The sequence below is a fragment of the Zonotrichia albicollis genome, chromosome 1 (assembly GCF_047830755.1).
Source record: "Zonotrichia albicollis isolate bZonAlb1 chromosome 1, bZonAlb1.hap1, whole genome shotgun sequence".
Lineage (NCBI taxonomy): Eukaryota > Metazoa > Chordata > Aves > Passeriformes > Passerellidae > Zonotrichia > Zonotrichia albicollis.
The window spans coordinates 67,458,620-67,478,570 of NC_133819.1; the positions used below are offsets into that span (position 1 = coordinate 67,458,620).

General features: G+C 48.5%; 1 protein-coding gene across 2 annotated transcripts; it reads left to right on the forward strand.

The window, feature by feature from the left end:
- The first annotated feature begins 425 nt into the window (after positions 1-425).
- TFAP2A (transcription factor AP-2 alpha) lies at positions 426-17,785 on the forward strand. Of its 2 annotated transcripts, none has more exons than XM_074543786.1 (7): positions 426-589; positions 5,397-5,831; positions 8,734-8,785; positions 10,422-10,653; positions 11,572-11,690; positions 13,996-14,137; positions 15,689-17,785. In XM_074543786.1, exons 1-7 carry the CDS (start codon positions 539-541, stop codon positions 15,975-15,977), a joined length of 1,320 nt encoding a protein of 439 aa, XP_074399887.1. In that variant the 5' UTR covers positions 426-538; the 3' UTR covers positions 15,978-17,785. The 2 variants fall into 2 exon arrangements, with proteins under 2 accessions (XP_074399887.1, XP_074399898.1); XM_074543797.1 differs by lacking the exon at positions 426-589 and adding an exon at positions 3,949-4,132.
- The last annotated feature ends 2,166 nt before the right edge of the window (positions 17,786-19,951 follow it).

The window sequence follows — 19,951 nt, forward strand, 5'->3', positions numbered from 1 at the left end:
GCTTCCTTTAACCTCAGTGAAAAAAAAAAAAAAAGGAAAAAAAGTGGGTAGGGGGAGAGATAAATCCCGTGGGGTGGCTTCATGGCCAGCCCCAAACTTTCTGCGGATCTGACGGGAGCCTCTTTGATTCCACTGGCCACTTTCCTCCCCGCTGGCAGGCACACAGCGGCCCGCAGGCAGACAGACAGGCAGGCAGGGCCCTCTGCCCCCCCGCGCCGGGGCTCGGCAAGGCGAAGAAATCTTTTTTTGTCGTTAATTTTTTTTTTTCCCTTGCTCGTGGGTCCCTTCTACCTGTGTCCATCGCTGCAGGTTGTTGTGCTGGCGAGCAATTGGGCTGTTGTTGATATGCTAATGAGGCGATTAGACTGTGGGTAAAGAGCTGGAAAAGGGAAAAGTTTCCACCATTAGAGGGAGATCTCCGAGCGCGGACGGGAGCGCTGCCGAGCCTCCGCCAGCCGCGCTCCCCACGCCGCCCGGCGCCGCCACCGTAGGGAGAGGCAAGGCAGGGAGATCCAAATCCTCTCTCTCGCGCCAATCCATGAAAATGCTTTGGAAACTGACGGATAATATCAAGTATGAGGAATGTGAGGTAAGCGCTTCCCCCGGGCCCGGGCAGAGCCCCGGCCCCGCAGCTGCAAGCGGGAGCCTTCAGCATCCCTCCGTCTCTCAATTTCGTTTAGGAAAACTTCTGCTCCGTCGTCAGGCTTCCTTGCGGTCCTGCAGCCGGAGAGGGGCTGGGGTCCTTCCCCAGGAACTTCGGGGCTTGTGGAAACACGGCTTTGTCGGAAGTGTATGAGGAAAGGCAAGCAGGATCCAGAAGCAGCCTGGTCTATAGGTAGATCTTCCGTAGATAAGGCTCTTGTAGGATGCTACACTCATCCATATGGATGGATGGATGGATAGGCGGTTGGCTGAATGAATGGACGCATGAATGAATGAGAGGGCCAAGAGACAAAGGGAAGAGAATTATTCTTGCACCCTAGGTACCCGAGGCATCCAAATAAATTGGCTCAGGACCCACGCTTAAATGCAGCCTTTTCGATATATCTGCGGGTTCATGATACCGAGCTGCACAATTTTACAGGGTTCAGCTGCCTAAATGAAATCATGGGGTTTGGGAGCAGTGTTCCCCCAGCCTCCTAATTTTCAGGGCCACATTCTCACGGGTTTGAGACATAGCAATTTAACCGCTTGGGAAAAAATAAATAAAATCCACCTCATTCGGTTTTGGAGCCGTTCAGCACAGATTGTGTTCGTGCATCTCTCTCTGTGCCTGTATGCGCATCCATATTTTTACAAAGAGGCGAGTGTCTTTTAATCTGACAAAAAGGAGAAGAAGAAGAGAAAAAAGAAGAGAGATGTGCCTAGTCTCAAACCAACGAATACTATTGTCACCCGTTTCGAAAAAGTTGCCTGTGCAGTGGGTTCAAAGCGCGCAATAAAGGACTCTACTTTGCAAGTGAACGCTGTTGTTTGGTCGTGACCCACGCGGGAAGATGCCCTCAGCCTCGGCGGAGCCTTGCCGACATGCATCTCTGCATCTCTGGCTCCAAGGGGGCACTCTCCCGTCCGACCCTGACGTTGTTTTGGGCGATGCTGTAGTTTAGGGAAGGAACCGAGGACTCGGCAGGCTCAGCGCCGACTAAGTGATTTGGTGATCTAGTCCTTGATGGAGGAGTTGGGGATGAAGCTGTCTCCCGATGCGGGAGCTGAGCTTTAGAACCACTCGTTGGTCGGTGCTTGATTTCTATGAATGAAGTGTCGGGTGTTGGGGTTTGTGGGTTGCGTAATAGTTTTTTAATAATTTTTTTTAGTTGGCTGAGTTTAGTTTTTTTGGTGTTTTGGATTTTTAAATTTTTTTTCAATCCCGAAAAAAAAGCCACATACCCCTCAGCTGCATTTCGGGTGGAAAGCGTACCTCTTCCCCCTCCCTTTCCTCAGGACCGGTCTTCCAGTTTGCACACGTGCGAGCGCGTGGATTTCATCGCAAATGGCTTTTGTTGCCTTGCGTTAATGGGACTTCGCACCGAGGTGTTAGCAAACAGGGAGGGAGCACCAGCCGCTCCGCGAACCGGCCGGGTTGTGTGCGTACATGTGGGGCTGGCTGGCTCTCCGTGTTTGGCTCGGGAGCCGGTGGGAGAGCACTTTTAAGAGAGGATGGAAAAGAGGGTGTCTGTGTCCCGCCGGGTGTACAACCTGCCTTAAAACTAAAAAGAAAAAAAAATAAAAGGAAAAAAGAAACAAAAAGGAATTAAATATTAGGGAAAAAAAGGAAAAACAAAGATAAGCCCCGAAGAAGGGCAGAGAAGCCGGGCCAGCGGCGCTCGGAGCCCGGGGCGGCCGGAGCGCCGGGGGGTCGGGGCGGGCGGGCGGAGCGTGGGGCCGGGCGCCGGCGGCGCGGCGGCTGCGGCGGGGCAGCGGCGGCGGCGAGCGGAGCGGTGCCTGTTTTAAGGGAGTTGTTTGGGAGTTGCACAGCCAGTCCGACGGGTTGCGCCGGAGCCCCGGCTTGTCTGGGCCGGGAGAAGCGCTCGCCTTGCCTCTTTTCCCGGCTCCCGCTCCCCCCGCGTCCCTCCCGCCCTCCTTCCCTCCCCGCCTTGCTGCCTCCTGCCTTTTTCCTCCGTCTCTTCCCGGATCCTCCGAGAGGGGGGCCGCGGGGAGCCCGGCGGATGCTCCTTGGGCTCCCCAGCCCCCCCCGCCCCGGGCGCCCGCTGGTCTCTGCGCTGGGCTCCAACCGGAGGAAGAGGAGAAGGAGGAGGAGGAGGGCTGACACCCAGAGGGGGAGACACCCAAAAAAACTTTCCCAGCCGGTTTCCGGGACGTGGGGCACGGAGGCGAGCCTGCTCGGCGGCGCGGGGCGGCCGCCGCGGGGGCAGCGGCGAGGGGAGCCCCTCGGCGGGGCGCCGTCGAGGCATGGACGGGGCGGCGGCGGCGGGCGGTCCCGCGGAGCCCACCCCGCGAAAAGGCGGCGGCGGTGCGGCCGAGGGCAGCAAGAACCAAGCGGGAAGCGAGCAGCCGCTCTTCTCCCTGGGCTTTGAGGCCGGCTACGCGCAGCAGCCGCAGCCCGAGGTGCGCCCGCGAAGGACTGCGGGGCTGGGGACGCGGGGAGGCGGCAGCCGGGGGGAAGGGAAGGGAAGCGAAGCGAAGAGAAGGGAAGGGAAGGTGAGGAAGGATGAGGGGGGGGGATCCCGCGCCCCCTCCCCTCTCTCCTTCTGCCCGTCTTTCCCACTCCCTCCCCGCCCCCCCTCCCCTCTTTCTGCACCCCCCTCCTGGCTCCCACCCTCTCCCTCTCTCCAGATCTCTTTCTCTTTCACTTTTGCATGCCCTGCAACCTTTTAAAATGTTGCCCCTTTCCTGTGATTCGTCAGACGCAGCAGCATGTGCCCCCTCTCTCTCTCCCGCTCCCTCTCTCTCCCTTTTTGTCTCTCTCTCCCTCTCCCTCTCCCCCATCTCTGATTAGATACACTGATTCTTCATTCAATGGACGTCATTTAGAACAGGCTCTGCCTTGAGTTGCCTTCTCGCTTCACGCTCGATTTCCAGCCATTCTTCCCTTATTAAGTGTTCGTGTAATATTAATAGTCATGAATATCTGCTATTAGGAGTCTCCAGGAAGGCAGCAGATCTGTTATTAGGAGCTCAAGTGAAGCAGCAGCTAAGTCAAAGGAAAAAAAGAAAGAGTCAGAGGAAAAAAAAAGGATTAAGAAACAAACACACACACGCTAAAAAAAAAAGGAAAAAAGCGCCAAACAAACAACAAAAAAAACCCAAACCAAAACAAAAAAAAAAAAAAAAAGAAAAAGCAACCAACTTTGACTCCTCACACCGCGCCAGGATAGAGAGCTCGCCTTGGGATCACCCGATGAAGGGCAGCAGAGATCGGTGCAAGTTCTGATGGATTATCGTGGCGCGCCCGCGGTGCAGGAGCAGCCCCGGCACCCCGGTCCCGCCGCCCGCGCCTAGCGCCGGCTCCGGCCGCGCTCCCTCCGCGCCCGCGCCGCGCCCGCACCCGCGGGGTCCGCCGGGGGCTGCGCGCTTCGCCGGTCCCTTTCCTCTGCCTTCTTGTTGTTTTTTTCTGCCTTGACTTGTAACCCCCGACTCTTCGCAGATGTTAGTGCACAGTTTTTCGGCTATGGTGAGTTGCTTCACGTTTCTTTCGGAGGGGGCTCGGTACGCGCTGGGTGTTGCTATTGTTGTCGGCGGTGGCAGTGGGGGTTTCACACCCAGCTTTCCGGAGAGGGCTTTTTTTTCCTTTCCTTCATTTTAATAAATTCGGTGGTTTACGTTTTGCCCTTTCTCTCTTTATTTTTCTTTTCTTCCCTCCCCCTCACTCCCCCCCTTTTTTTTTCCCCCTTTGGTCTGCTTCGAGCGAACGGCAAAAGGCTTTGCTTGGACCTTACCGCTTCCATTCCTTAACCTTGCCACCTGCAAACGTAGCATTTTCGCTTTCTCGTTCCTCTGTTTCGGGACCGTGGTTCTTTCCTTCGAATCCTCCTCCGTGGAGGCCATTCCTGTTGCCCCAGACGTTCGTGCGGGCTCCTGTGCCCGGTGTCGAGAGCCGGCAGAGCCGTGCCCGGGCTCGTTTCGGTGCCGCTCGCCCGTCGGGGCGGCGGCGCTTCCCCCGGCCGCCCGCCGCATTCCTCCGCTTCCCCGGCGGCCGGGCCGATCTGCCCGCTCCGCTCCCAAATCGCAGCCCGGGGCTCGGCCGGGCACCCGCGGTTCGCCTCTCCCCGTAGCTTGGGGGACCATGGCAGTGCTATCTCCCCGAAACATTGCTAAAACTCCAAGGGGGAACTATCGGTTTGTTTGGAGGCTATTTCGGCGTTTTGTGGTAACAAAATGGCAGTGGGTTTGGATTTTCCAGGGTTTTCTTGGGACGCGATCGGTAATGTCAGCGACAGTATTTATCTCGGTTCTGTTAAGGGCCAGAGGAAGGATTTTGTGTTGTGGCAGAATTATTATTTCAATAATGCTCGCTTGTGAATCATTCTTTTTATTTGTGGGAAATACCTGCTCCTGAAATGCCGGGGCACGATCTGTTGTGAATCCGCGCTGTATCGCCGCAATGTTTTATTAATTACTATAAGCTGTCCTGCTGTAATTATTGCTATTATTGCTGTTATTATTATTGCCGTTATTATTGGTATTTTAAAAAGCGAGACTGCCCCTTAATTATTTGGGAAGGGAAATCAGAGGCAGAGAGATCTCCAGATCTGCTTTTCTCTGCCTCGGAGACGATGATTTGCCCCTCATCGCCCTATAGATGAAATTTTCGAGGAGATTTTGAGGAAAATCAGTTTGATATTATCTTTGTTTTTCTTTTCTCCTTTCCCCTCCCCCTCCTCTGCACCCTCCACCCCCCAACCCTCCTCCCCCCCCGCTCCCGCTCCCCATCTCAGGAGCGCCACGACAGTACCAGCAACGGGACAGCCCGGTTACCCCAGCTGGGAACCGTGGGTCAGTCTCCCTACACCAGCGCCCCACCGCTCTCGCACACCCCCAACGCCGACTTCCAGCCGCCCTACTTCCCCCCCCCTTACCAGCCCATCTACCCCCAGTCTCAGGACCCCTACTCCCACGTGAACGACCCGTACAGCCTCAACCCCCTGCACGCCCAGCCGCAGCCCCAGCACCCAGGATGGCCGGGACAGAGACAGAGCCAGGAGACGGGGCTGCTCCACACGCACCGCGGCTTGCCCCACCAGCTCTCGGGGCTCGACCCGCGCAGGGACTACCGGCGGCACGACGACCTGCTGCACGCCCCGCACGGGCTGGGCTCGGGGCTGGCCGACCTGCCCCTGCACTCCATCCCCCACGCCATCGAGGACGTGCCGGTAAGCCAAGGGGTCGCCTCGGAGCCCTCTCGTCCCTCTTACCGCGGGAGATCAACGTCGGGGGGAGAGGAAGGGAGGGAGGGAGGGAGCGAGGGGAACCCCCCCCCCCCTCCGAAATAATAAAAGAGGAAGGGAAGAAGAGAACTCGCCCCCTCCCCGTCTCCCAGGGAAAAGTGAAGCCCCCACCTAGAACAAAAGGTTCTCGCAGCTCTCGTCACTGAGCGACGTCTCCCCGCTAACTTGCCCACTAAAATATAAATAAATCAAATTACTGTCATCGTTAACAATATCTTTCCTTCTCAATGACAATAAGCTGTTACGATTGGAAGAATATATAATATCACCACAGGGCCCTGCATTTGGGGATTTCTTACTGCCTTGGGAAAGACACGAGTCTGAAATGCCTGTGAGGACATTTAACGAGATTTCACAAATGTAAAGGGGGGGTGGGGGGAAAACGGGTGAAAGTGGCCTAAGAAGGAAAAATTGGTTTCCCGTGATTACAGGATTGGCGTATGGAATAACCACATCCAAAGTTATAAGGGGGTATGGGCAGATCCTCTTCTCTAAAGGAATTAATTGACAAATCAGGGAAGAGGTGTACTAAAATGCTGCCGCCTTCTTTTAGTAGCGGTGCAAAGGGATGACCTCATAAATCATTACCTATAGGTTATCGAATTTGAGTCAGACCTGCTACACCCTATATTAAATCAAATGTTGGAAGCCTATTGGAGGATGCATTATTTGGGGGGAACCTAATTCTATTATCGATGAGTACAGACTTTAAAAATTATTTCTAATTAAGCATGACATTAGTGCACAGGCTACTTACAAAGCAAGCCAGGGCTATTGTTCAGTTAGGAAAGTGGCCTTATGCAACATGATAGGTCGTGATCAAAGTTCATCATTCTGGGTTTCTCCCTGAAAATGGAATTAGAACATGGCAATAAATTTATTAAAGCCCACAGAGCTCATGCTGAGGGACTGAAGCTGCTCGACTTGCAGGAGGAAAGAGGAGGAGGGAACTGTGGTATCTGGATGTGATTTTTGCCCAAATGCCATCCCAAATTACAGGATCAAATATTACAACAATATATTCGCTGACAGTTTAATGAGTACAGTTTCGTGTTGCAAGGATAATGTTCAGATGAACTTACCTATTTTTGGGGGTCATTTTGAAATCTTTTGTAAATTATACTCAGAGAAAATAGTGAATTTATTACAGCCCTCATCTGGCTAAATTAGCCACAGAAAATTGCTGGTTGTGTTTAGCAGTTTTGCAATAAACGCATACATTTTCCAAAGTGGAGGATTTAGTAAGCAATTTGGATCTGTTAAAAGCAGGTCGACTCTTTAAACTTGATATAAAATAACATGGAGGCAATCGTATGAATAAACTAATTTGTTGACTTCAAGTCCCTGATTGCTGTAGGAAAACATGACCTAAAATGTTCTCCTGAATTCTCCCTCTCCTCAGTTGTGCTCCATGGCAGTGGGCTGATTCAGGAAGCCTCCTCTTCAGATCTATGAATTAATAGCATTGCTATACTTCGTGAAAACCAAATGCCATCTGGTTTAAATCCTTGAGCCAGTCTAGCCATTTTTTTTTTCTCTGTAAGGCTGAATCAGCAGGCTTCATGAAGGAGAGTATAAAATAAGAGGGTGCATCTTTTAGGTGTGTTTTATCTGGTTAAAAAAAATCCGTTACCGAAATCTGAGTTGGGAGGATAATTTTGGAATTTTTCCGTTGCTGCAACAGTTAACCTTTAATAAAAACGACTGCTTAATATTTAAGAAAGTCAAGTAGACGGTGAAAATTATTTAATCGTAAATATCTCTCTGGGATTTTAAACTTAACAGTCCTCCCTGTACGGAATATGTGTAGAAATAACACAAATAAAAGTATTATGCCACACTACATTTACTTTATGGGTTTAGGGTGCATGCATAAAGGGATCATATTTCCCCATATAGTTAAAACACAAGAACTGCAGCAGTAGTCATTTCTGAACATTTCTCAATTTAATTATACTTAAATCCAGAAGCACTTTAGGCAAGTTACAAATGAGAGCATTGAGTATAATAAAACCTGTAATAAAGCAACTTAGTACCATCCACCCGGAATCATTGAGATCAGGCACAATTAACAGGAGCATAAATCCAAGACAGAATGGAAAATGTTAGAATCAGTATTATTGTTGGACAAAGACTAGAGAAGGAAGTAATAGTTTTTTAAATGGTAATGCCTGGGTTTTGTAACGATTGCGAAATCTTCTATCTCAGCAGCGCTGGTGTTAATTTGTAAACACAGCCAGACATTATATTGCCTGTCAGTTTTTGGAATTAGAAAACATGATTTCATTTGACTTTCTAATCACGTCGTGACTCGGCCGCGCGAAGCGCAGCTGTACCGCGGCCGCGGACCCTGCGCGGGGACAATAGTGGGAGCCCGGGGGTGCGTGGGGCTCCGCGCTCCTTTGTGCTTCCCTCCCGCGGGCGCGGACACGCAGCGGGCGCAGCGGCCCCGGGCAAGGGCCGGGCCGGGCCGGGGCTGCTTCCCGGGGAGGAGGAAGGGACGGACAGGAGGAGGGAGCCCGCAGAAGCTTAAGGCCACTCGGGCCCCGGGGCTGTGAGTGATTTATTGTATTTTTTCTTGGGGATCGGGGGAAGAGCTGAGAGCAATGCAGGATTCCTCTCGATAAAGGAAACCTCCCCCAAATCTCCTGCCTCCCTTCTCCCCCCCACCCACCCCTGTCCGTGCAGGATCTGTTGTTTCCCTCCCCACACCGTGCCCAGGAATGGGGGGAGCACAAAACTTCTCCCTCACCCCATCCCAGCTCGACCCTCCCTGCCTTTTGTTGTGGTTGTGCACTGACATCCCTGCCTGTTCCTTTTGTTGCAGCACGTAGAAGACCCCGGTATTAACATCCCAGATCAAACTGTAATTAAGAAAGGTAAGCTGTTTCCTTGCGCATACCAAACATGTCGTCACAGGCTGGGGACTGCTCGCTGGGAGGATTCACCCGGCCTCCCCCCTCTCCCCTCCAGCCCCCCGGCCCCGGGCTCCTTCCTCTGGCATGTACTGTTGGCCGAGAAAGGTTGGAAGCAAATAAAAACGGGCGAAGTGGGTTGAAATCCGCCCTCTTAAATGGCCACGTTTGCCGGATATTTTAATTATTATTGTCGTTAACGAGGAAAAATGTTAGCAGATGATCTAGAAAATCCGAGCCGGTCTTTTAGTGCTTTAGCGAACAATTGGGTTTCATGGTTTGCCCCATGCATCTGGCTGAGCGGAGGGCTTGAATCGTTGTCGGTAAACTGGAGCTGTGAACATGAAATCGTTGTTCCCCCTCCTTCGGGTTTTCTTATTTAAATCACGCCGGTGATGAGGTGGGACTGGTGGAGAACAAGGGGCGAGTTTCTGGAAACTGATGTCTGTCGGTGGTTAGGGTGGTTTGGTTTTCGTTGGCTTTGTGCACTTGCTTCACTTGGAATTGAATTGCTTGGAAGCTGGTACCCAAATCCAGCTAAATATTTATTGCAAAATTTCACTCGATTTTCATTTCCCGTCGTTCTTTGGACAATCGAAAGATTGAGAAAGGTGGCACAGGGCATTTTGCAAAGCAGGTTCTTGGTGGCAAGTGATGGGTTTTGTGTTTGGACGCTGTGTAGTGAGAAGGCTGTTGGAGTAAAACTGGCGGGGTGGAAGGCACAGCTAGCTCCTGCCTGCTCTGAGGGCTGCTGTGGCTGCGTGGCCACCTGGAATTTGGGTACCCAGGCCACCACAGGAGAGAGGTGCTGAGCAGAAGCACTCTCTTCTCTAACCCTAATTGCTGTACAACCAGCGAACCTGAAGTTTCATACCCCCCCACTCCCCGCCCGTAAAGCCTTTGTCACGTCAAATTAGATGTGCAAGGGATAAATCTTAAGAGATGCTCTTTCCAAGTCGACATGATAATTGGCTCTTTTATTAGTAATCTCAAGAGTTCGTTTAACTCCTGTTGTATCTATTAGCCTTCCCAGAGCTATTAATGTCACAAGTGATCTATCCAAAACGGAGAGAGCCCCCCGCTTGGTTGGGCTGCGCCCGCCAAGCGGAGCGGGCTAAGGCAGAGGAGAAAGGGAAGGCGGCCGGGACCCGAGGCACCGAACGGCGGCACCTCCCCGCCGGCCGCCGCCGGGCAGGCACCGAGCTGTATTTTGGGGTGCCGGTCCTCCGCCGAGTTACGGCTTTTCCATGTCTAAATATGTGCGCTGGCGGGGCCCCGGGCTTGCCGCACGCCCTGCACCGCTGCTCGGGCACTGCTGGCCCGACACGGCGGTACCGGCCCGGCGTGCGGCACCCCGGCCTCGGCGCTCGGCGGGGGCTGCAGCGGGGTCTTCTCAATTTCCCCGCTACGGGTCGAGGGATGTCCGGCTCTCCCCCTGCGCCTCCCGACGGGAAAGGGGAGGGGTGCCCCCGGAGCGTCCCCGCTGCCCCGCAGGCGGTGCGGGCCGGGGCTGGCCGCAGAGCGGCTCGGCTGCTTCCCCTCCCTCCCCGGCTCCCCGCCCGCTCCTCACCCTCACCTCCCTGCTCCTCCCTCCCTGCAGGCCCCGTGTCCCTCTCCAAGTCTAACAACAACGCCGTCTCCTCCATCCCCATCAACAAGGACGCACTCTTCGGCGGGGTGGTGAACCCCAACGAGGTCTTCTGCTCGGTGCCGGGCCGCCTCTCGCTGCTCAGCTCCACCTCCAAGTACAAGGTCACGGTGGCGGAAGTGCAGAGACGCCTGTCGCCGCCCGAGTGCCTCAACGCCTCCCTGCTGGGCGGAGTGCTCCGGAGGTGAGGGGCGGGGGGACGCGGGAGGCGGGATGCCGGGCCGCGCCGTGCGGGAGGCAGGCAGGGAGGGATAGGCATAGGGATGGAGGCAGGGAAGGCGGGGGACGAGCACCCACGCGGGGCGGCGGCGCGGGGGGAGTGCGGCGGCCGCCGCTAGGGGGCGGGGCGCGCGCGGCCGGCGGGGCAGCGCGGCCGGGCGGAGGGAGGGGGCCCGGGCACTGTCGCCATGGCAACGCGCGGCCTTGCACGGCCCCCGGAGCCCCGCCAGGGAGGCCCTGCGTGTCCCTGTCCCTCTCGTGGCCATGAACACCCCCACGGGCACACACACACACATACACACACTTACCTCCAGGAACGGCTTAGAGGCGGGCACCCTGCCATGGGCTCCCACCCTGTGGTGGCCTCACCCAGGCAATTAGGCAGTGCCTGGGCAGGGAATATCATCCAGGATTAATTAAGGCAGCTCCCATCTCTGCAGCCCCGCTTAGCCCAGCTCTGCTGCGAAGCCACAGATGGGCCACGTAGAGTTTGGTGTGAGGGCAGTGATGCTCTGGGGTTGTCGGCCCTGCAAATCACCCCTCTCCCTTCACGCCCTGGGAGAAGCTGCCCCCGTGTCCATGGCACCTTGGGAGCTCAGGGAGACACCTCAGAGCTCCACATCAGCTCTGGGGATGATCTAGAACTTAGTGAGGGCCGCTGTGCTTGAGGTGTGATCCAAAGCACCATCCCTATACGTGGGATTCAGCTTTCAGCAACAGTTGGTCTTGAACCTCCCACAGCCATGCATCCCATCCCTTGTGCCTAAACCTTTTATTCCCTTCCCTGGAAAATGATGTGTTAGGGGCATGTGTGGGCGGGAGCCAAAGTAGGAGCAGGTGTTCCCCCAAGCCCCATTTCTCAATGCCTTTCTGTGTGGAGCAGGGCAAAGTCTAAAAACGGAGGGAGATCTCTGAGGGAGAAACTGGACAAAATAGGACTAAACCTGCCAGCCGGGAGGCGTAAAGCTGCTAACGTTACCTTGCTCACCTCGCTCGTGGAGGGTAAGTGACTCCAAGAGCTGGGAGGGCTCCTTTGGAAAATGTGCCTGTTACTTTTGACAAATGGGAGAAGATTTGCTGTTGGGTTGTTCAGGGTTTCTTTCTCTTTTCCCTGAGTTGGTGCTGCTTACTGGCATTTGGAAGGGCGTTATTTTCTGTGTCTTAAAAAAAGATCAGGTTAATTGTGTGCCTTTGCTTTTTTGTTATAACCTGAAACGGGTTTGTGCAAGTCCTGCAGACTCAGCAAAGCGTTCTATTATTTATTTGCTTTTAAGTTTCCAAGCTAGATGTTTTCAGGGCCCCATCTTGCTCGCTCATTCAAATGAGTAATCCCTCTGTGGAGTAAGCAGATCTCATTGGGAGCAGCATGGGAAGGATCCCTGTGAAGGGAGATGTGAAGGGCTTGTGAGCCCCACAAGAGACCCATGAGTATCAAGTTGAAAGTTAGGGGCAGCAGAGCCTCTAATACTTCACTGCTGTTCTTCTGCCACAGGTGGACAACCAAGCAATTTTAAATGTCAGAAGCTGCAGCTACTTTAAGTTTGTTTTCCCTCCCAGCCTGCAGCCACATAACAGTAAATCATTTAACTTTTCTGACATCTGCATTTGAGAAATGCGTGACCATTACTTCCTGAATTAATTTGGGAATCCTTGACCTCAGCCATGAATTAATGGTGTCCTGAAAGCCTCAAAGTTGCACCACTGCCAGCCCCCACTCACTTTTGGTTCTCATTTTCAGAACACATGTTCCATTGGCTGTATCATTCTCCTCTGCTTTGGCTGGAAAAGGTGCAACTTGCTTTAATGCCTTGGGATGTCCTGCGCTGTCTGTATGGGGAGGTGGGAAGCTCAAGAATTTGCAGTCATTTAATTTTGAAGCAGCAGCTGTGTCACACTGGCTGACACAAAGTATGTCTGAGGCCTGCAGAGAGACCCCTCTCCTTTCCCCTTACTTTCGAGTTCGGCTGCATTTTAAACTGGTTCCGTTTGTAAATGCTTTTAAGCTCAGCCTGAGCTGTCCAGGTTCAGCTTAAGTTTGGTTGTGTAGGCAGGAATTTGTTTTGTTGTCGCTTCTCATTCTGCGAGAAATGTTTCATGTTCAAAGGGCCGGGGAAAGATGCACTGTGTGATGATGCCAGGCGTCATTTTTTTAAACATCAGGATTAGTGAACAAACTATATTTATACTGCGTGAAAATTACCACGGCTTCATGTTTCTGATAAGGCTTTGCAATTGCATTGACACGCTGCTGTGGTAAAAAAAATCACGAGGGGAAAACTTGTAAAAAGTCTAGATTTGGTAGATGCTTAACATTATTTGTGATGTTAATGAATATGGAGAAGGTTTTATGGTAATCCATTGTTCTGTTTGGCTTTCACGTACAATGGCTTTGAAAAGAATGATTTTTTAAAAAAACAAAACTAGAGGCCTGATCTTCAGATAACTTAGTGATGGTGGCTAATTCTGGGGAGATGATAGTATAAACATTGCTGAGGCTTCGAGTCCCATAGCGATGAGGCAGTTTCTAGAGCACTGTTATTGTTTATGATCCGCTCCATTTTATGGAAACAAGCTCACTGGACTGAGGCTTTGAAGCTCTAATTGGCGCATGCGTTCTTCCGGAGCTAGAGCTAATGGCAGGAAGCCCTGCAGTAAAAACCAACTGGTTCAGGAAATTAAAACCAAAGATTTGAAAATCAACAAAACAGACAGACTCAGTGGAATGACCCTAAAATTCTCATGGTTAATCGTTTGGGGGTGAACATATAATTATATGCGATCAAGTTAAATTTTAAACACTTAGCTGTTTAATGCATTTTATTTAGAAGAGCTCTAGGAGTAATTATGATCAATATTAATCATTGATGCATTGCAAAAGAATATAGAAATGTGGCTGAGGCAAACACATTTTCAGAGTAAATAGCTGTGAATAAAATGTACATAAATGGCTCTCTATAAGGTATGGAGATGTAAATCGAAGCACACATTCTAGGTGGATGGAGCCAGTCTGTCTAAAAGTATCTCTTAGTCAATGTGAACTTTTAAAAATTGTTATGTGAGATTTCACTCATAACAGTTGTCATGAAAATAAGCATTTGCAAAGCCTTCAACTGAAGCAACGAAAACTGCAAGATAAGATTTAATTAACATTTCTGGCCCTAACTTTTTCAAAGAGAAAATGTCCAAGCTTTTGAGAAGAAAAGCCCAAGTAGATTGTAATGGTTTTTTAAATTGTATTTTTGTCTGTGTTCAGTGTGTACTGATGAGCTGTGTTTCTTTCCATCCCCACCCGTGCCTCCCTATTCAGGAGAAGCAGTACATCTAGCTAGAGATTTTGGGTACGTTTGTGAGACAGAATTTCCTGCCAAAGCAGTAGCTGAATTTCTCAACCGACAACATTCCGATCCAAACGAGCAAGTCACAAGAAAAAACATGCTTCTAGCTACAAAGTAAGACATTTAACTTTCTGGCGTGTTGCTTAGAAATAAGGGAGGGGGACAAACTCGAGTTTGGGGCTTTTATTTGTGAAGATATTTGTTTTCTGCTTAACCAGTGGCTGATGGCTTTGTAAGTTGTGAGGGTGTGTGTTGGCCCTCCTGGTATAGGAGAGCTTGGTTTCCTCCAAATCTGTTTGTGCAGATTACCTTGAATGTGAATTGTGCAAATTGAGAGTGGATGTTTAATTACAGAAAAAGCAGTAATTCTTCAAAGCAAAACATCTTCTGGGCCTATTCACTTAGCTTATCAATTTAAGTAGAAGGGGAAGTCTTCCCCTTGACAGTAAAATAAAACTGGCACATTAAACCGATTTCAGTTCATTAAAATCGGGAATGGTTCTTTCTGCCTAGGCAGCACTGTTACTTAGCTAATGCAGGGATATTAAAAATATATTTTAAATGACAATCTGTACGCAGTTAAAATGCTAGCAGAGTTTATCGTTGGTGGGGCTGCCTAGACTTCCAGGTGGTGTGTGAAAAGAAAATTATTGTTTTGGTATGTTTGCTGGAAATTAAAAGGGTTGTTTAGTAGCCCTTAATTACCAACAGAGGTGTCACCAAAGGGCACAGTGCCAGAGGACACAAGCAGGAGATGGGAGCTGCTTTATGGCTGGAAGACATTAACGTGGGTTTTAGAATACAAACTGTTTCAACACGCCTCTGAGCTCTCTTGCTGTAAGGTGTGTTATTTCTCCAACCATTTGTGCAGTGAGTGGGTGATATAACCTATCTTCTGCGCCATGCCCTCGTATCCTCCCTTTTCACCTCCCTGGAAGGAAATTTCCAGGCACTGGTTAGCGTCAGCTTTCCCCTCTGTGGAAAGGTCCCTTTGGATGTGGAGATAGACATTTACATATAAAAATGTTTCAGAATACCCTAATTTAAATCCTCACTTGCCAGCTTTGCCCTCACTCATTCTTCATGACACTCAGGTGTGTGTTTCAGCCTTGTGAAGGAAGAGGGCCCTATCTCTCTCTGGCTTCCCCCTAAAAAAGGAATCTTCTAAGATATGGAGAAATCCCTTAGCTTACCTTTGGATATCATAGCCTGTCTATTAAGCCTGCTCAGGAACTTTAAACTATGTTTGTGCTCCAAACCCCAGCAGGGAAGGGATGTGTGTTTGTGAAGAGTGTTGGGGGCTGAGATACAGAGAGCAGTGGGGCAAGAGGCATGTGTCTCCATGTTCCTGTTGCCTGCTGGTGTGTTGGATGGGGCTGGGGTGTGATGCGTGGTGGGTGTGCTGTTGTGTGTGCACGCAAGGTGAAGGGAAGAAGTTTGTGCGTGCTGGGGAAATGTGAGAATTGGGGAAGGACACATAGAGAGGAGAGGGAGAAAGGAGAGTGTGTATGCTCAGGAGCAGGAGCCCCCTTGGTCCAGGGGCTTGTGCAGTGTAGCAGGGAGAATGCATGAGCTTTGCTGCCGCCAGTGATGGTTCATTTCTCTCCCTCTCTCTTCCCTTCCCTCCTTCCCTCCCTCTGTCTCTCTGCTCCATTTGTGCTACAGACAGATCTGTAAAGAGTTCACCGACCTGCTGGCTCAGGACCGATCTCCCCTGGGGAACTCGCGGCCCAACCCCATTTTGGAGCCGGGCATCCAGAGCTGCCTGACCCACTTCAACCTCATCTCGCACGGCTTTGGGAGCCCGGCGGTGTGTGCTGCCGTCACCGCCCTGCAGAACTATCTCACCGAGGCGCTCAAGGCCATGGACAAAATGTACCTCAGCAACAACCCCAACAGCCACACAGACAACAGCACCAAAAGCAGCGACAAAGAGGAGAAGCACCGAAAGTGAGGATCCCCCCCACACACGCTCCTCTCCCTTCCCCCTCATAGCCCATCGATCCATTCATCTCCCTCCTCCCTCTCCCCGGCACCCAGCACCCCAGGCTACAGCAACAGAATGAGCGTCCTTCTGCCAGTCTTGTTCTCTGACTCTGCAGGACTGCTCTGCCCTCTCTCCACACCCCTTCCCAGCATCCACATTTCCATTTGCTCCTGCTTAAATTCCCCTCTCTCCCACTGCCACCATCGTTTAACCCCAGTTTGAAGCCTAAGAGAACAGAACAGGGGGACGGAGCCAGCAAAGAAAAAAAGTTCTGTCTTGAGTTTGTGAACTTTTTTTTAAATAAAACAAAAGGAGAAAAAAAAAACAACAAAAAATAAAACAAAAAAGAAAAGGACTTTTTTTTTCTAAAAATATATTAAAAATTAAAAAAAAAAAACCAAACAAAAAGAAATAATTAATACTTTAAAATTCTATGAGCTTCACCGGACTGAATCACCACCTTCCCTTACATAAACTTCAGTTAAGATTGTAGCCATACTAAAAATGAAAGAAAAAAGTGAAAAAGTACAAGAGCAACAGCAGACAGACAAAAGGCAAAGAGGACTGATGACATTTTATCAGTATTGTGAATAAACTTGAACACAAAACGCAAGCGGTTCCATGTCATATCTTCAGTTGTAGAACTTTTTCCTGTCCAAGGTAAAGCGACCAACTTGAACTTTCTATTGCAACACGATTCACGGTTATTATATAAGGGAATCAGTGTTCATGTATGTATATATTTATTTATGTGTAATTTAATGGGAATTGTAAATATGGTGAGTCTGTTTTAAGCCTTTTTTTATTTATCTGGTGATCTCGTTTACCTCTTGTTTAGTGGGTTTTAAATCTTCCCCTCTTAGTTCATCATGTGGTTCATGGTACTTATTTAGATATCAGAGGTTTTTTGGGGGTTTTTCTCTGGGATTCATCATTTTTAGCCCTATTGTAGCATGTTAAAAGCGACAATGAAGCAGCTGAACAAATAAAAAACCATTAATTTTTATATATAATTAGTATGACATTTAGTTTCTCATTGAAGATAAAATAAAGTGATGTTGGACCCTGGCAAGGTTTTTAAACATGTTAGTGGTTTTACAACCCTTATGTGTTGTGGAAAATGAAAAAAGTTATTTTCATCCACTGTCCTTCTCCCGAAAGCACCAACAGAGCAATAAATTAATATTGTCTTTTAAAACAAGATTTAGCTTTACTTTCCTTTTTTTCCCCCCTCTGTTTTTTCTCCCTTTCTTTTGTTTTTATTTTTCTCTTTTTTTTCTTTTTTCTTTTTTTTTTTTCCCAAAGAACTTAAAACATTCGGGACCACCTGGTATCCTGTATTTCCACTGGCCATATTGGAAGCAGTTATAGTTGTGTTGTATTGAGTTGTGCCGGCAGTAGTTTCCATGCCTATCAATGTATCATAGTCCTTTGTTGCCCAGATAAATAAATATTTGATACGCTTTATGTCGATTTTTTTATTCAGTAGCTGTCTTTACCCAGGCGTATTTTTGTTCTTGGCAGTATTTTTTATTCAGTATGGTTACAGTAATTGAGTTTAACTCTCCCTTGACAATTGCTCCTTGCAATAAGCAGCTGAACCCATTGTTTCCCTCAAGTATAATAAAAACTTACTTTCAACTTGGAGTTCAGAGCAGGGTATCATTTAGATATTCCACTGAGTCTGTATTCAGACAAATGACACAATAAAGCACAATGTATTCTTTTGGATAAAAAATTGTCTGTACTACTAACAAAAATGACACACTATCTTTTCTTTAACCAAAACATAATTTTATTTAAAAAATAAAAGTTTTATTTTATTTATGTTGACCTCTAGGTTTTTATTTATGTTTATATATAGCATACAGAATTATAAGCCTATAAAATTTTGTACATGTAGTTGTCCTAACGGAGAGCAGAGATTAAAAAACACATCTCAAGAAGGACATTTTAAAAAGAATCATTACTGAGAAAATACTGAAAATTATTGCTATGAAAAAGAAATTTATACTGATAAATCAGAGCTGGGCGCTCCCTCCCCCTCAAGAAAAAAGAAAAGCTCCATAGTTGATGCCAACAAAATCATCTCACGGTTGTGAACTTTAGTGAAATCTTGCAGGAGACAGATTATTTCTGATTGATGGTTCGTGTTTTAGTGGAATGCACAGACTGACATTTTGAGATGGCTGTGTCAGTTTGTAAGGGACTGAAATTTTTATCTTGAGTTTCTTCTTGTGGAAACCAGTTGTGAAACAGGGAAGTTCGCTTTAAAAAAATGGAGTGAATGTCTTGAAGATGGTCTATAAAAACATGTGAGAATTCAGATTTTGAATCTATTTTCTTTGGCCCGGGGGGTAGGTGAAGTCAGGATCAGGCTGGATTAAATTATATCATAGGAAGGGAGACTTTATGGAGTTTAGAATGTAAAGGCATTTTAAAGAGAGCGTCTCCTTTAAGTGTTGACAGTATTCTAGTAGAGGAGGCTGATTTTTCTCTTTCCTTTCCTCCCTGACTCTCTCTCTCCCTTTCTCTCTCTGCCTTTTTTCTCCTTTTTGCTCAGGCAGAAATTGAGGAGGTTAGAAGGGAGGTGTTTACAATAAAGCTGCACAGAGAATTAACATTTGCTCATATATTTTGACGTTTGGTAGAGCTGGTGAAGCAAAGCATTAGATAAAGCCCAAGATGTTTCATTTTGCCTTGGTAATCTACTTATGGAAGGCAGTGTAAAATCAATCTTGCCTAGCAGAAAGAGAGTTGGTGGAGTCTAAATTCTATTTTCGTGAGCCAGCTAGTTTATAAAAATGGTGAATATTTTTTTCTATAAATTGAAAGTGGATCTTTTGAATGCAAAGCTGCAATTGTTTTAAAAACAGTTATTTATTATTTCCAAGAGAGACTGGTTAACCGTAAAGTAGATGTAACAAAATAATGAGGTGAATGAACCCTAACTGTACATATTCTTGACATAAATGAAATGCACAGTACTGTAGCAGGTGAAGTGAAGCATTGTCTATCAGGGCTGTTTTTCTTGGCTGCATCTCAGATTGTGTGTGGGATCCTAACCTCAGGCACAATAGCATTCATAAACAGCAATACATTGCTGCTCTTTCTACAGCAACACATAAATACTCATTTTTAAACGAAAACAATCTTATTAAATACCATTCATTCATATCTGGATTTACAGATGCTTGTTACTTTTTGAAACCTGTACCCAATATAATCGTTTTATACTGGTCAATGTATAAAGCAGTCTTATGCTAGAACATTATAAGGTCATAATAAATAATGTTTTAAACATATAATTAGCTACTTCATGGTAGGAGAGCACATATTAGGTATTCTGCTGCTGGATTAACAAGCCACCAAAAACCAGAAATGAAATGACCTTGCATAGATTTCTTTATTACTATTATTTCTAAGGAAGGATTTTACAGGCGATAATGGAAATCAGACTAGGTTCGGTTCAGCCTCTTCTGCTGTGACCAGTGTGCAGTTACTAAAACGTGCTAATTACTTCAGCATTCTTTGGATGCATTTTTAACGTTGTGATCGAGGTGCAGCAGTGACATTCTAGGTCATGCTTTTATGCACTAAAGAGAAATCTGTTGTTATTGTCCCCCCCGCCCCAAATCGGCTGGAGCGGGGGTGAGTGGTGGCTGAATGTTAGAGCGTTGCTGCCACGCTGAGCTAATTCCTACATGTGAACCAAAATACAGCTTGGTGCTCTTCCACCGTGAACAAGGACATCCCTCCTCTTTGTACCGTATTTTACCCCACCCTCCCAAAAATCAAATATTAATATAATTTGAGATTTAACTGGTGGAACAGCCATCAGGACAGCAATGCCCCGCAGCTGAAATAATATTTAAAATAGAAGAGATTTGACATTTGAGAAGTCAGTGGCTTGAAATACCCAGTTGTACTTAGCTAATTCA

Coding starts and splice junctions, on each gene's coding strand:
- TFAP2A (XM_074543786.1), top strand. CDS start 539: ATGAAAATGCTTTGGAAACTGACGGATAATATCAAGTATGAGGAATGT. Junction 11,691..13,995: donor GCTCACCTCGCTCGTGGAGG/GTAAGTGACTCC, acceptor CTCCCTATTCAG/GAGAAGCAGTACATCTAGCT. Junction 14,138..15,688: donor AACATGCTTCTAGCTACAAA/GTAAGACATTTA, acceptor TTTGTGCTACAG/ACAGATCTGTAAAGAGTTCA.